The sequence below is a fragment of the Dermacentor andersoni genome, chromosome 6 (assembly GCF_023375885.2).
Source record: "Dermacentor andersoni chromosome 6, qqDerAnde1_hic_scaffold, whole genome shotgun sequence".
Taxonomy (NCBI): domain Eukaryota; kingdom Metazoa; phylum Arthropoda; class Arachnida; order Ixodida; family Ixodidae; genus Dermacentor; species Dermacentor andersoni.
Window position 1 is genome coordinate 46,327,841 of NC_092819.1, and position 16,726 is coordinate 46,344,566.

At 47.8% G+C, this 16,726-nt stretch overlaps 1 protein-coding gene across 1 annotated transcript; it reads left to right on the forward strand.

The window, feature by feature from the left end:
* Positions 1 to 5,574: 5,574 nt before the first annotated feature.
* Positions 5,575 to 7,902, forward strand: SerRS-m (Seryl-tRNA synthetase, mitochondrial). The gene is made up of 2 exons (XM_050170795.2): positions 5,575 to 6,521; positions 6,906 to 7,902. The coding sequence occupies exons 1-2, from the start codon at positions 5,745 to 5,747 to the stop codon at positions 7,425 to 7,427; spliced, it is 1,299 nt and encodes a 432-aa protein (XP_050026752.1). The 5' UTR covers positions 5,575 to 5,744; the 3' UTR covers positions 7,428 to 7,902.
* The last annotated feature ends 8,824 nt before the right edge of the window (positions 7,903 to 16,726 follow it).

The following is a 16,726-nucleotide window of genomic DNA, read 5'->3' on the forward strand; positions in this document are numbered from 1 at the left end:
GAGGATCTCGAGGCGCCGGCGCGGCGGCGGCCTGCTCTGCGCGTGACTTGTGCGGATCCCGAACCTTCTGAAAAACGTCTCCCGGTGGAAATGACGGTTGAGCCGGCCCGTTCTTGTTACGCTCATTTCCTTTTTCCTCCGCTTGCTTCCGAGACGCCTCGCTCTTATGCGCCCCCGCGCTGTCATCCTGCTTTCGCGCCGCGGGTTTGACCCCTTCGCTGTCTGAGTGGGAGGTCGTGTCCTTGCCGCGAGCTTCCCGGTCTTCTGAATATTCCAAATACGCTTCCCGGTCGGTCCTCTGTTCGACTTGCTGCTCCTCTTCGGAGTATAGGGGTGACTCTAGCACTAGGTCGAAGACTAGACCGCGTTCACCTCCGTCAAACCAGTCACCTTGAGGCGTTCTCTCGACGACGGCGTCGTCCCAGTAGACCGGGTCTCCGTCATCCAGAGGCGGTTCGTCAACGACCAACTCCTCCAAGCCAACGTAGTCGTCTTGAGGCACTCCTTCGGCGACCGCCTCGTCCGAGTCCCCGAGTGTAATAACGACCTTTGGGTCCCGAGGACGCTTAGGATGGCAACGGCCAAACTGGACGTCACTTTCTTTGGAGAAAGGAAAGCCGTGCCGAAGGCCAGGGACATCTTCTAGGGAAACGCATTCGGACTCGCTGCTTCTGAGAAAAGGCAATGCATCGGCGCTAGGCTGGCCCTCCGTGGCAGGACGGCTCGCAGATCGAATCCCTTGTCCTCCATCGTTCAGTGCATCGGCTATTGTTGCCAGGCCTTCGGCCAGGTACCTCAAACCCCGCGAAGTTTCCACCTTGAGTTTGGCTTGTGATCCAGTATTGGTACCTTCTCGAAGATCTCTGGTGTCTAGCGCCGATTTTTCTGCACCTCTTCTCGCTTCCGCTGATGTTATTCCGTCCGTTGTAGCGGGCTTGTCTCTGTCTGTACTCGAGGAGCTCCCCGCAGACCCGGCATATTTCCTGGGTGGTTTCGACATTTCGGATTTCCTTGGCTTTTCTGTGGATTTGCTTTCGGCCGTAGATTGCTCTTCTGCAGCGACGTCAGTGACTTCTGTCCGCGGCTGCTGTTCCATGACGAGTCCGTGGTCAAATCCGTAAGTGCAAGCGCTTCGTACGTCGGTCGTGACCGTTCTGCCTGGCAAAGCTCAGCGCGTCGACGGATATGCTGGTTTCAACTCGGTTACAATTGACGTTGTAGCGCTTACCAGGGTCACGTTTCCGAAATGCTGCACAAAGAACAGCCTCAGCGAACTTCCCCTTCTTCCTCGTCTTCTTCGTTGTCTTATGCAGGGTGAAAATCGTTGAGGTACAGAAATTGGTTTTATAACAAATAAAATCAAAATTAATCTATCCCACAAATCGCGCGTGCTGTAGTAAATTGGAGCAGAAACGAGAGGTTCCCACAGAAAGTGAAATTATTGTAAGGGCATCACAAAAGTTTGCACACATACATTACGGTAACCGTTAGTACACCTTGAGATAAGGGATGCTTTAGGAGAAATATATCGTTCCCGAGCCGAAGCGATTTCGCTGGTGGTCGCCGCCGAGGCGCCAAATATATGAAAAACATCTGTCATCTGCACTGACAGGATAGACGCACAGGTGCAGTGGTGTCGCAAGGCCCAGGCAGATTGATCCCAAGGTCATGTCACAGTTTTAGTACGAAATGCGTAAGTTCTTTCCTATTATATCCCGGAGCTGTCGCTGCCATATCCGTGCGGCTTGACAGAGCACTGTGATGCTTATAACTATCATCCTAACAGTCTAATAATGACCGTTTCGGTGAATTTTGGGGTTGCCACTGGGCCTTCTTTCCACCGGGACAGTCAATGTTCTCCTCACAGCGTCGGTTGCCGGTTCTACCCCCACACCGGCACATCTTTTGCCGGTTCTGAGGCTCTCCCTAAATTGGCGCATAACGTGTATCGCAAGCGCTCTGCCCGGCGCTCATAAATAACAAACAGGCAAAATGTTGCAAGCGGATTAATTTCTAGGTAATAATTTAAACTGTCCACTGTCGTGAAACAGCCGCGTTAGCTGAAGTTGTAACACTAAAGGGTCCATTCATCGAAGGATTTTTTTCTTTTTCTTTTTTATTTTCTTCTTCAGCGAAGTTGTTAACGCGAACACAGAAGCGCTCACAAACATTAAACGCCAGTTTTCACAGTTTTCTGAAAAAGAAAAGAAACTGTGCCGTTCGAGAAGTTTATATTTTACTGGAATGTGGGGAATGTTGGTGGCAATAGGCAGGCAAAGTTTGAAGCATGTGTTTCAATTAGAAGTGAAATGAAATTTACTAAATCCTCGTTTTTCGCCCGTTTAGAGGCGTTGTAAGAAATGCCTAAACAGTTACCCCATATTCCTGGGAGGACCATAAATGGCAGAAATTTCGTACTTGCAGGAAATGTAGACCACTCTATGAGTGGCGTGTACCGAAAGTATGAAGTGTGCAACTTAATTATGTATCTTCAAAATAATTACTGAATACTGGTCTTCATTCAGTTTTTTTTCTTTATACAAGTCATCTAGTTGCTTTTCCTCGGGCTTCTCGATAAAGTGTGCGGGGCACAGTGCTTACACTTCGTTGAAGAAGGAAGCACGTTATGAGTGAAGAACGTTAAATGTTTAAACTACGCAGGTTAATCACAACCTTTCTGGAAAGTTACTTGTTCAAGCATTCCACAGTGTCATACCGCCGGTGATCCGCAATGTTTCACTGAGTCCTAAAAAAACTGTGCAAGACAGCAACTTCAAATTCAGAGTAAATAAACGATATGTTAATTTTAATATGTGGTCAAACTCTCACGTTACCTGCTCAATTAAAAGCAAATAATTACTGAACCCCTGTTTTTTTCTTTCCTATAAGTGGTTCGTAGTTGGTTTCTCCAATGTCCACGGGGAATTTAACTCGGCACCTTGTTTATATCTAGCCAAAGTGAGGGACACCTTATGGATGATGTGTAGGACAAATTTGGAGATTGTTGGTTCTTTGCAGCCTTTGAAATAAATTACGTATGTAAGTGCTCCGGAGCGTTGTCAGTCTGTTTTACGAGCGGCGCAAAATTGAGCCCGCTGCCCTGTAACTACAAACGCCCATGGATGTACAGTACGTTCTGAACTCTTTTCGTGTCTCATAATGATTCTTTTTTTTTCGCCGTTTTGAAAATTTTATAGCATCAAGTTTACTTCTGAATACACGGTATCACAGCATATTTCACGTCTTTACAATCTGAATATTTATTCATCTCCCTTTCAAAGCGAAAAATCACACGTCGCAAATTAATATCTCAGCATGACTTATTTGTTTTCTCATGCATTTCACTTATGCTGCATATCGAAGATGGTCAAGTGCACAGCGCTGTAAGCCGATCGCAATGAAACTTAAATGACAGCGAATATATATTAATTAGAAGTATAATCTTTCACACTCTGTACTTTTACATTAGAATAGAAACTTGTAAACATAATGAAATGAGCGCCAAATAAATGGTTCGAACGGATATTTTCCGGAATGATACAGGAAAAGCATTGTAGTCGGGCTACCAGAAAATAAGTTTTCCCAGTTTCTTTTTCTTACACCATGATTTCGCCCTCACCTGCAATATATAACATGACAATCATACAAGGAACGCTTCCTCGATCAAGCTATCTTGGGTGCGGCCTTCTGGAAACTAACTGGTATTATTTTCGAGAATAAAGTGGGAGGGATAAAACCCACTGTATGGCGCGTTTTCCATAGAATGAACCTTCCTAGACAAACTATACTGCCAAGTCTCAGAGCAGCGTAAAAATTGCTATACTTAGTTGTGTGTAAACCGGATTAGGTTTACTTTCCCAGGAGGCGCACGTTTCGTAACGTCATATATGGTCACATGGGAGCAGGACATCGCGACGCTTTGACTCTCGCTCCAGTTCGCTCGGTAGTCTGCTGCTGCTACTCATGGAGCGGGCCAATGTAGCAGCACAATACCAGTGTCACACTGCTACTTTTAATCGCGATCCAACCCGATTTGGTTGGAAATTCTGGACCATGATTGGCTCCCTTCTGCAGATTGAGCAAAGAAGACAATCGCAACCGAGAAATTCGATCCATATATCGGGTTCGATCGTCATAAAAAGTGCGCCTTGTGATATCCGTAAAACAGACCACCAGGCGAGTGCCGAAATATAGGAGGATACCTAAGCATTTCTAATGAGTTGTGAGTGCAAAAGCATTAATGTCCAATTGAACGCCGCTGCAGCGGTCCTTCGAGATATGAACGCCTCGTGGGCAAGCGAGTGCGTTTTGATTTGGCCTTGCCGAAGCACAGTTAGAACCCAGACGACAGCTTGCGCGGGCAAGGAACGACTGGATAAACTTCAGAGAGCCAGGGTGATTTGGCGTAAAACCCCTTAAACTTTGTAAAGTAGTGCCACGCTTTGATGAATGCCGTCGCTATTGGCCTAATAGCATCACGTGGGCCCTCACGCCGTGCATCAGCGCCATTTTTGCTCGGGAAGCGTCTACAGAGTGGTCGACGCTTCGCCGTGCTCCCTCACGGGTTGCAGAATTAAGCGTCCTTTCTTTCTTTAGATCACTATCATCACAGAGTGGCGAGGAGCGCATGTTGGCGCCATTGCTACGCTCGAGCAGTGTAGGCGGCGCCACGGTCGAGGAGGGAGCGCGAAAGAGAGGAGAAACGAGGAGGAGTGCAGGCGGAGGAGGAGAGTGCCGCAACTTTACGAAGTTTAAGGGGCTTAAATTTGACGTCGCGGCGATGCCCTCTCCCCTCCCCACGTGCCCCTCACTCAACACCTGGCGCGTTATTGAGCAGCAAGTGAATCCTTTCACCTGCTCTGCTCCGTCGAGGCCTTTGTCGAGGCGCGATCGTGACGTGGCGTCGCAGCCAATGGGAATTTATGTGCCATTTCGCTGCTACAGACGCCGGTTTTTTCGCTCAATGAGCCATTTGACGATGTCGCATGAAAAGGTCGCGATTAGTCGCGATGGTCCTGCTCTCACGTGACCACATCTTGCGTCGTGACGTCACGACACATGCAGCTCCCGGTTCCGTCGTGGGAGACGCCCACTCCATGAGAGCCCAAAGCTCTCGTGGCGTGCAGGACCTTGAATAAAGTTCATTTCCTTCCTTCCTTGTGGGAAACGAGACCGAAATCGAGTGGTATGAAAACTATAGATAGTATTATAGTAAATTATTTAGAGTGGTCTGGGGCTTATTACCATCATTTTTTTTTCTACGATTTCGAGATCGAAGACCTTCACGATAAAAAAGATGGCTTTCACCCACCGAAAAGCAAAGTGTCAAATATAAATAAAGAGACTCCGACGAGTCTGACGTTGTGATCTTGAAATAGAACTTATGTCATGCGGCGTATATCGCAAAATGCTACAGGGTTCGGACCCCGACAGCACGTACCATTCCGACATTGCACACGATTGTACACAACGATTGTACACAATGATTGCTCTTTTAGCAACAGCCGGCAACAGCGTATATCTGCCCGCCTTCGCGGAGGCTGTTTCGGTTGGTTTCGGTTATTTTGCCTTTGGCAGTCTGCAAACCATGACGACAATATGTCTGCTTCCACAGGCAAGTGCACATGCACCGATCCGCATATTCACGCAGTAGTTTAATGCGAAACTTGGTAATTACACCGGGGAAGCGATAGAATGCAAGTTGCGTTATAAGCTCTTCTTCTGCGTAAATTATAAACACTACCATGCTATTTATAAGACAGTTACTACCTTTCACAAGGCTTGGAAAACAAGTCTTTGCTCCCGCTCGACACTTCAGAGGAGGTACGCAGCGCCTTTTCGACCTCGACGTCGAATTCTACGCGGACTTCGCAAACCACGACCTTATCACGAAGAATCTTACAAGGAGGGGATGCGTCGCAGACTTAGACGAAATTAGGACGCTGTGGGAAGAGCTCAAGGTGAGACACAAAAACGAACAAATGCGGATCGACCTGATGCGTGCCATCGCCAGGCTGCCTAACATGACACACCCGGACGTGCTGGGAAGGGAAAGCGACGAACCAGTCGTCGTGGACGTTATTGGCGAAAAGCGGCAAATGGACTTTGTCCCCAGGCGGTTCGAATATCTCATGGCAAGGATGGGCTTGCTTCAGGCAGATCCGAACTACAACGTCATGTGCGGCGAGCGGACGTACTTCTTCCGCGGCGACCTAGCCCGTATGGAACAAGCTCTCATTGATTTCACTGCTGACAAGCTTTTGAAGAAAGGCTTCACTCCAGTGTACGTCCCGGACTTACTGCATCCCGCGCACTTGGAAGCCTGTGGCATGCTCACGACTGGACTGAGGAACCAGGTGTATCGCCTCAGGACTAACTGGGGAACCGAGGTGTGCCTCTCTGGCACAGCAGAGATGGGCTTGGCGAACATGTACCGCGACCAATGCTTAGAGATGTCTGACCTGCCCCAACGACTGATGGCGGTCAGCCGCTGTTATCGGGCTGAGATATCGTCGACGAAGGTGAGAGGTGGTTGATCAGGGGCAAGGACTGTAAACCACCCCAACTATCCCGCTAAACATTGCCAGTTTCGGGTTACGTAATGGCTATCACCATGTTTTAATTTGTAGTGTCAAGCACAAATAACGAGCCTGATCTGTTTGCTTCTCGTATTCTCTCCGGAGCCCGGCATTTCTTTTCTTTTTTAAAAAATTGCTAACAATACGCAACAGTGATTTGCGTGTCACAGATGATAAGCGCGGCGATTCAGTTTGACTGCTTCTTGTTTTAGGATAGTAGCCTCATACTCAGTTTCCCGATTTGCAGCGAGAGTTTATTTTATGTGGGTCTATAAAAAATTTAAAAAGGTATTTTGTTTGTTTCTTATCGATTCTTATTTCTTCCAGCAAGAGAAAGGCATCTACCGGGTCCACCAGTTCAACAAGGTGGAAATGTTTGGTTTTGCTCCACCCGGCCAGAGTGCTGAACTGCGTAAGGAGTTTGTTGAGATCCAGAAGGAGATTTGCCGAGACCTCAACCTCCACGTGCAGCTTTCAGACATGCCCCCCATTGACCTTGGGCTGCCAGCTTACCGTAAGCTAGATATGGAAGCTTGGATGCCAGGTAGCCGACGGTATGGTGAGATCAGCAGTGCTTCAGACTGCACCGATTACCAGAGCCGCAGGCTCGGCATCACTTGTCGACAAACTCTGGGGGAGGCGCCATCCTATGTGTTTACAACTAACGGCACGGCCTGTGCAGTTCCGAGGATGCTTACAGCTATTGTGGAGAACTACCAGCAGAAGGACCATTCCGTGGTCATCCCTGATGCATTGAGAAGGTATATGGATGATAAAGCACTTATGGAACCATATGGCACGGAACGAATACCACGACCAGTGCCATTTTATTTTATGGAAAACAGGTAGCACTGGAGGTCCCTATCTTTGCAGCAGTCATGTTGTTGACTTTTGTTTACTGCTTCAGATGGGTTCTTCGTGTGGTGTGTGTGCTTCTGAAAAAAAAAAAAAGACTGGTAGACAAAAGTCTATGGACAGTGCGTAAGCTTGTGGCACAATCATTCAGAACGCGTGTCATCTTTTGTCAATCTGTACTCGACACTGTGCGCTCACACAAATAGTGTCAGACTTTTTTCAGCTACATTTCGTTGCTGAATGCTCCTTATTGAAACCAGTGTGGAAAGATCTAGCCACTTGACACTTGAATGCATGCGAGTCCTTGAGTGAAACAGCACATTCAACTCATGCTTTAACCAAATGGGGTATGCAGGGACCATTTGGAGGTTATCTCTGTATAGTTTCCAGTGGAGGTTGTTTTAAGTTCATGCAAGCACCTTGTGGGCGGTGTTATGATGTTGTGATTAAAAATTACTCAAATTGTTTATTTGGGCAAGCTTCTTGTGTGCTTAATGGTGTCTGTAGCCACACAGTGTGCATCATGAAAAGTGTTGCCACTGAAATGGTAAAAGAAGGCACATAGAGTCATATTCAAAACCATTTGCCTATCTTATATGATGCTCATGATTCATCATAAGATGTAGACAAATTCGGCATCCAGTGTTTAGGCAGAAAATGTACATGAACTAAGCATGAAGGCATGCCAAATACAATGAGTAATAAACATGTGGCTACTGCACTTCTCCCATCCAGTCATTACATCTCATTGGCACGCACGATCTCGTATGTGTGGTTTCATATGGAAAGTGGACAGCTGTGGTCGGCCACTGTGCAGTGACCATAATAAGCACAATTATAGGGTACTTCATCAGGTCCTGTCAGAAATTTTGGGCACATACTAGATGCTGCAGAGTGGTGTCCATGGAGCATCTTACTGCAAAAATATTAAAAAGGGTTTACTAATAGTGGAGGTAACAAGCAAATTAATATTTTACCCACCATGGTTGCTCAGTGGCTATGGTGTTGGGCTGCTGAGCACGAGGTCGCGGGATCAAAACCCAGCCTCGGTGGCCACATTTCGATAGAGGCGAAATGCGAAAGCACCTGTGTGCTTAGATTTAGGTACACGTTAAAGAACCCCAGGTGGTCGAAATTTCCGGAGTCTTCTACTACTGCGTGCCTCATAATCAGAAAGTCGTTTTGGCACGTAAAACCCCATAATTTAATTAAAATTTGCAAAGTGATGATGCAAGAGTTTACCTACACAGCAGCAGGTGAGGCTGTCTCCCATTTCCTTGATCAGCATCCTCAAGCAATATTCCTCGTCTTGTCTTCTTTATTGAAGGGTTTGCATGACATTTACGTAGTACTTCACACCTGCGAACTCTTGAGATTATTTCATAAAGTTTATGAATTTGGGCTCGTTGTAGAATTTTACTAATGTTTTCTCAATTAAAAGAAATCTGCTCACAAAGTTTCTCTCATAAGTCTCTTACCATACCCTTAGAAGTCTTGTTTCAAGCTCATGAAGGTGTTGTGTGCATGATTGACAAACTTTAATGTTCTCAAGTTGGCAGGCATTCTATTTTAACAGGAAAAGACACGAGGCAAGAAAGCAGATGACACCAGATGTTAAAGAAGTAGATGGTGTTAAAATACTATGTGAATCTGGGCCAACTAGCCCAAATCTATATGTTGGTGATGTTTACATCACACATTCTGCCTCAGTCTTTTTCTTTCTCTCTTCTGTTCTTGCTGCGCGAAGCACACTTATGGTGGCGGTTTCATGTGCTTTGCATTTCATGCAAATACCTGTGTTTACATTGTTGCTGGCTATTTGTGCATTGTAACCGAGACCTGTGATGTGATAGGCAAAACCAGCAAGATTATCTCTGCTGGCGAGGTGACTGGCTACTCTGAGGTTAAGGATTCACAGGCTTTCCTTTGAGTTTCTTGTTCTTTCCGTGGAATACATTGTTGCAATATTTTGTAGACACTCGTCACTGCATGATCTATACATCAGGCTTGCTTACTTGCAGCACCCAGACTTGGTGAGGGGTCCTCTAAAGGGCGCCTCACCAGTCCACATAGCAAATTTTGGTTATATGCTGGACATTGTTACGCACCTTCTAAAGAGTGTTCTACTGCAAGAATTATTCAAATTAGTTCATTAATGGCAGAGATAGATATATTTGAAGTGCCGCAAACCCGATTTCAGGAGGCAAGCATCACCGCTAACATCTACACTTTCTCCATTTTCCCCGTCTAGCCTGTGCCAGCGAAATTCCTTCCCCGCATTCTCCCATACAGGAGCTGCAGGATCGTGTCACAAATATGTCATGGGCCCGTCTTCCTTTATTTTTTATATTTTTTTTCGGGTTTTTGCGAAAAGTGCACGTTTGGTCACAGCTTCGTGCGCGAGCTGCTGTGTTTGTCTTGTTCCTCACCGCAGACAATTTTGCGCGCTCTGCACAAGAAAATCCGATTATCTGTGCCGCTGTCACAAGCACTGAGGCTGGCATGAGAGGATGAAAGAGTGTGATCGCAGCACTGGAACACGGTAGAAAATGACAAAGTTTCATTCTGTGCACGCAAGCGTGAGAACATCCAGACGAAACGGAAGTATGCCTGTCTTGCTACGGTACGAAGTAAAACAAAAACACGCAGACATTCAGTTTGTATGTTTTATTATTTCTCTAATTGGTCTCAATATTGAAGTAACAGGTTAAACAAATAACTGAAGCTGCCTTGAATAATTCTCAAAGTCACTCTGAGCGATGTCTCAGCACTGCCATGTACGTAGGCGTACTTATGCAATGGGATGGATGGAAACAACATTATTTTGAATCCAGCAAATTTGACGACCCGGGCTCAGGTCTCCCATGAGGGGACTTCGAGGCCTTGCCTCGTCGCCGCCTCTCGGGCTTGCTGGACAGCCCACTCTTGTGTCTTGAGGTTGGAGTTGCGCAGAGCGGCGGCCCACTTCGATGCAAGTGCCTCCGGAGCTACTGCCATTGTAGCTGATGTAACCCAACGCTCCCACAACATGTGTGACAGTGTCACTCTAGTTTCCTGACATAATTTGCAAAGAGCAGTCGGGTATTGCGCGGGGAAAATGTGCTGCAATCGCACCGGACTGGGGAATGTTTGTGTTTGCAATTCCCGCCAGATGACTGCCTGGCGACGTTTCAGCATGGGGTGAGGTGGCGGCAGCAACCGCCTGCCTAGCTGGTAGTGCTTGGTGATGTCATTGTACCTGACCAGGCGTTCTCGCGTGTTTTGAACCAGGAGTTCCGAACTCAAAGAGGTGGTCTCCGATTCTGTGCGGCGGGTCAGTTTTTGCGCAGAGCGGTGTGCTACCTCGTTCAAGTTAATGAGGCCCTCATCGGTGGGGGCGGCGACGTGCGCTGGAAACCATATGATCGCGGTGTTATCGAAGTGCTGTCGACCAGCTTTCCTTAGAATCTGGAGAGCTTCGGAGGAAATGCGCCCCCGTGCGTAGTTGCAAACTGCGGATTGTGAGTCGCTAAAAACTACCTCGCAGAGGGGGTCGGTAAGCACAAGCGCTATCGCTACCTCTTCTGCTGTTTCAGGATATTCCGTTGCGACACTACACGCGTGCGTAAGCCAGGAGCTAACGTCTACGACTACCGCCGTGAACCGGTGTTCTTGTGTGTATTCTGCGGCGTCTACAAAGCGCGTAGTCCTCTTTCCACCCAAGGAGCACAGCAGTGCCTTGGCACGGGCCTGGCGTCGGCCCCGATTAAATTCGGGGTGCATGTTTCGAGGTATAGGGGCGACAATCAGCATGTCACTGAGGTCGGGTGGAATGACCTGTTTCTGACCGTGTTGGACGTGGTAGTTGAAGCCGAGTTTCTGCAGGATGTACCGGCCCGTGGCTGTCAGAGACATGCGTTCGAGTTGAGAGGTTCTTTGTGCATCCACGATTTTCTCAAGCGTGTTGTATATCCCCAGCTGTAGCAGACGAGCAGTGCTTGTGGACTCCGGTAGGCCAAGGGCGATCTTGTAAGTCTTGTGTATAAGGGTGTTGATTTTCTCCCTTTCAGTGACATTCCAGTTGTGGAAGGCAGCCACATAAGTGATGTGACTGATTGCGAAAGAGTGTATGAGGCGCATGACACTGTCCTCCTTCATGCCCGTGTACTTGTTTGTAATGCGTTTGATCAGGCGGGTAGCCGCTGTAACCTTGCCTTCGATTTTGCGAATAGCTTCCATGTTTGACCCGTTGGCTGTTATATGCATGCCTAGGATGCGTATCTTCGGGGCTCGGGGAATGCAGGAGCCGTCTTGCGTATAGAGGATTATGTCGTCACGTTGGTGCAATTCGGCTGTAGGCTTGGGCCGGCGGCGCGGGCGGTAGACGAGCAGCTCCGATTTCAGTGGAGATAGTCGGAGACCTGTGTCTTAGAGGTAGGTTTCGACTGCAGAGACCGCTGCTTGTAAGGTGCATTCTATCTGACTGTCACTGCCCTTGTTGACCCACAGGGTGATGTCATCTGCATACAAGGCGTGATGGAGGCCATCGATCTCATCGAGGTAGGCCGGGAGACCCAGCATCACGAGGTTGAAAAGGAGTGGGGATATGACCGATCCTTGAGGAGTGCCGGTGCTTCCTAGTGTATGTTCGTCAGATGTCATGCTGCCGACCGCGAGGGTGACTGTGCGGCACGACAGGAAGTCTCTGACGTAGTTGTAGCTTCGCTCACCCAAGTTGAGCTTGGTTATGCTGCTCAGGATTGCTGCATGTGCTACATTGTCAAATGCCGTTTCCAGATCTAGGACGAGGATGGCCCGGTTGCCACTAGTTGGGTCATTGATAATCTGGTGGTAGAGCTGGAGCATGACGTCTTGAGTGGAGAGGTGTGACCGGAAGCCCACCATAGTGGGTGGGTAGGCTCCAGTGTCCTCGAAGTGGTGGTTGATGCGGGAGAGGAACGCGTGCTCCATCACCTTGCCAACGCAGGATGTGAGGGAAACGGGCCGCAAGTGATCGAGGCTGGACGGCTTGCCTGGCTTCGGTATCAGGACTGCTTTAGAGCGTTTCCACGCCTCTGGGATGCGACCTGCTTGCCAGCATTTGTTGATGTATGCCGTAAGAGCGGTTATCAATTACGTAGACTCTTCTGCTGGGGACACGGTGCCCTCAAGGAGAAGGGCAAATGGCGTTTGGTTTAAAATTTAAGCTCTTTCCGCAGCACGTAGGGATGTAATACTTAGCAGGCACGGTTGTTAGTGCACATTGTATGCACTGCGCTTGTCGGCTTGAAATAGCCAGACCTGGTGCAGGGCCCCTCAAATCTGGTGCATTACAGAGGTCTGCAGGGTTTACCAAGGGGAGGGTGCTCTGTCAGTACACGTTTGTAAAGTTGACGTTCTGCAAAAATGTGGAGGAGTACTCGAGATATTAATAAGTTTTGTGTGAAATTGAGTTTTAACTGGGCTATTGGAACGGGTGTACTACATGTATCACATGGTAGCCACTATGATAAGAAATGTTGCCGGATTCGAGACCCTCGTTTTGTAATAAACGAGAAGGAAGGGGGTTAACCGAGGAGCCCGATTTTTATTAGTCACTATTAGCCACTAAGCTATATATGCTAAACTGTCCATGCACTGCCAAAGAGCGCAGCTTGTAAGCAATGTCATGCTCGGTGCTAGCATGGCCACTCGATGGAAAAGTGCACCATTCCATCAAGTAGCCATGCAACTGGTACCATCTTGCTTGCATTTCTTTATCTACTTCCTTGTGCAGGAAAGACCAAGGAAGCCTTGAAATGTAGCCGCAGCATTTGCCAATGCACAATACTAAAGGCACTGCTGCTCGAGTTAAAGATCGCTGTGTGGCCTGCTCTAAACTGTAAAAAGCGAGTGAATGTTAGTAAATGTATTGCACAACCGTTGGCAATTAGTAAATGTGGTGCCTTTTGTTTACTTCTGCGCTGCTTAGAATGGCTAAGGCATTCACTGCAAGAGTCCATTTCCGTGACGCAGGGCAAATGAGCTAACAAGGTTTGATTTCACCGCATTGTCAAATCGGATTTGATGACGTTGCTGAACCTTGTCCCTTGTGGTTAAGGTGCTCTCAGAAGACGTTACTTCGACTGTTTCCAGCAACCATGCCTCAACCTCCTTGTTGACATTGAAGTCTAGTCTCCTCCCTCATTTCACAACTTCTGACATACATGTGTCACATAGTTGAATGTTGCCTGTACAAAATTTTTGGCTGCACCCATTTTCAAATCAATGCTATTTGTCATGATAAATGGATAAACAATGGAACAAAGTTTTAAAATGAGCCAGTATGAGAGTTATACATCTTAGTTTTGACGTATCTGTTGACCAGGTGTCATCATGGGATCAGTGGCAATACTGACAATGTAATTTTTGCATTAGTATATGATATGTCACCAGAAGATGACAACAATGAAGTGTGCATGCGAAGGCACTAGTGGTTTTAGACATGAGCGTGCGTCACGGAACGAAAGCCTCACCAGTGCTGGCTCCTGCGCCTAAACTACTGTCTGCTAATATGAACCTGTTTCCTTGAGTTAATGAATCGTCGACAGCCAACCACAGCTGTAGAGACGTAACACTTGGCGACGAGGAAAACTCTGGACTCGCTGGCACTTCACCGACGTCAAGGTCTAACATGGCGACATCCGACTTTGGTCGGCTACCCGAATTCAGTGGCAGCTCTGGCTCCTGGAGATCCTGGAATGGGAGTGAGTGAGTGAGAAAACTTTATTTCGAATCGAAACGATTCGCGTCCAGTGAGTTAGTGGGCTGGGGCACCCGCTGAGGTTACGGCCAAGAGTTCTTGCCTCTCGGCAGCTTCCTTGGCTCGCTGTGCAGCCCGCCATCGCGCGCAGAGGTTGTCAATGGAGACTTTGCTCTCATTGTCCTGTATTAGCCCCTGGCATTCCCATAACATGTGTTCTAGCATGGCTCTGGTGTCACACACTTTGCATCTATCTGTAGTATATATGTCTGGATAGATAGCATGCATTAGTATCAGACTCTCGTGGCAAATCCTTGGATTTTGAGGTCGGCTTAGGTACAGCCTGCACTCTCATCGGTGAGGTCACATTCAAAGCAACATGGACACATGACCCACTACGGCTTCAGACGAACGTCATCATCCTGCGCAGCATTCGGATTGGGCAACGGCTCTCGGTACTCATTCAAAAGAAGAACGGCTCATTACGAATATGTGGCGACTACCATTGTACAGTGGATTGGGTATCGAAGAAGGCAGATTACCCACTTCCCACAACAGATGAGGTCATCAGGCACTTGAGGGGCAGCAAGGTCTTCAGCACTATGGATTTAGTTCAGTCTTACCAGCAACTTCATGTGGCACCACAGACATCAGAGATATTGACCCACAACATGCTGAAAGGGCTCTACAAGGTCGAACGGTTGCCTTTTGGAATCTCTGCAGCACCAGCCATTTTTCAACAGTTCATGGAGACTATGCTTTCTGGCATCGCAGGCATTTGTGCATACTTAGATGACGTGGTCATCAGTGGAAAGGACACCACGGTATGCGCCATCAGATTGAAAGAAGTCCTCAAGAGGCTGCACATGTACAATCTGTGCCTCGGAAAAGACAAGTGCCATTTTTTAGTGAGACACGTTTCTTTTCTAGAATGCCGAATTGACGAAACAGGAGTTCACACCTGCAAAGAGAAAGTTCAAGCTATCTCTGAGGCTCCCACACCAGATTGAAAGCAAGTGCTGCAGTCATTTCTAGGAATGCTGGCTTTCTACGACAGATTCTTGAAGAACAGGGCAACTATTGCCAGCTGTCTCTACCAGCTCCTTCAGCGGGATGCCATGTAGAGATGGGAAACTCAGCATCAAGAAGGGTTTGACAAACTTAACACATTGCTTCTCAGTCAGACCGTACTGGCACACTACGACGAATGGAAGGAGCTTCTTGTCTCATGCGACGCTTCACCATAGGAGCTGTTTTGTCTCAACATGATGACCAGAATAGAGAAGCACCGATCGCATTTGTATCTAGGACTTTTGGGCCGGCAGAACGGAACTATGCGCAGTTGCATAGAGGCCTTGCTGTAGTGTTCGCAGCTCATAAGGTCGACAAATATGTTGCGGGAATAAAGGTAACTTTTGTCACTGACCACGAAGCACTGCTTCGTATACTGGGTCCGGAGAAACCAACGACTCAAGTCTTCTCACAACGAATGACCAGATGGTGTATCAAGTTATCTGAGCGTGACTACAACATTGTCTAAAGGCATGGCAAGAACCATCAAAACGTAGACGCATTGGGCCGATTGCCATTAGCAGAATGCACTGATGAGCCATGGCTACCTGGCGACGTGCTATTGTTTGAAGCGTTGTCGAGACCACCGTTTACAGCCATAGAGATAGAACGTCTGACAAGACAATATCCTGCAAAGGCTGTACAAGCCAGTGCATGATGGCACAGTGGAGAAACTCACTGGAGATGACTTCACTCCTTACCGACAAAGAGCGACCGCACTGGCAGTTCATCGTGACTGCCTCACGATTGGGTCACGGGTGATTATACCAAGCTCGGCGCTCTCTCACGTTCTGGAACTTCTACATGCTGGTCACTGAGGAATGGTAGCCATAAAGAAGTGTGCAAGAAGCTATGTATGGCGGCCCGGAATCGACAAGGTTATCGAAGAAACAATACGACATTGCTGTAAATGCCAGTCAATGCAGAAGAGTCCACCCAAAGTTACTATTCCCGCCTGGGACTGTCCACTGACATTGTGGAACACAGTGCACATTGATTTTGTGGGGCCACTACACGAACGCACCTACTTAGTTGTGGACGCATACACAAGGTGGGTGGAAGTCCGTCACGTGACACAACCAACATCCACAGTTGTCATCGATGTAACAAGTCTCTTAGCTACTTTCGGCATTCTCCGAAAACTCATCTCCGACAATAGAAGAGCCTTTATTTCTAGCAAGATAAAGCAGTTCTGTGGCATCAAATGGCATACATGCCATCACATCATCAGTGTATCACCCTGCAACAAATGGCGTGGCGGAATGCTGTGTGGCAGAACTGAAGAGAGTGCTCCTGACGAACACAAAGTGGTCCATACAGTGTCGACTTGTGAGGTTCCTGTATCAGCAACACACGACGGCTCACACAGTTATAGGAATGACACCTACAAAAACAATGGTTTGCGACGACACCTGCGAGAGCGACGAGAACCTTTGTGTCCCCTTGACCTACTCGGGATGGAGACGGGACCAGATCCACGAGTACCAGGAGACACTGAAGC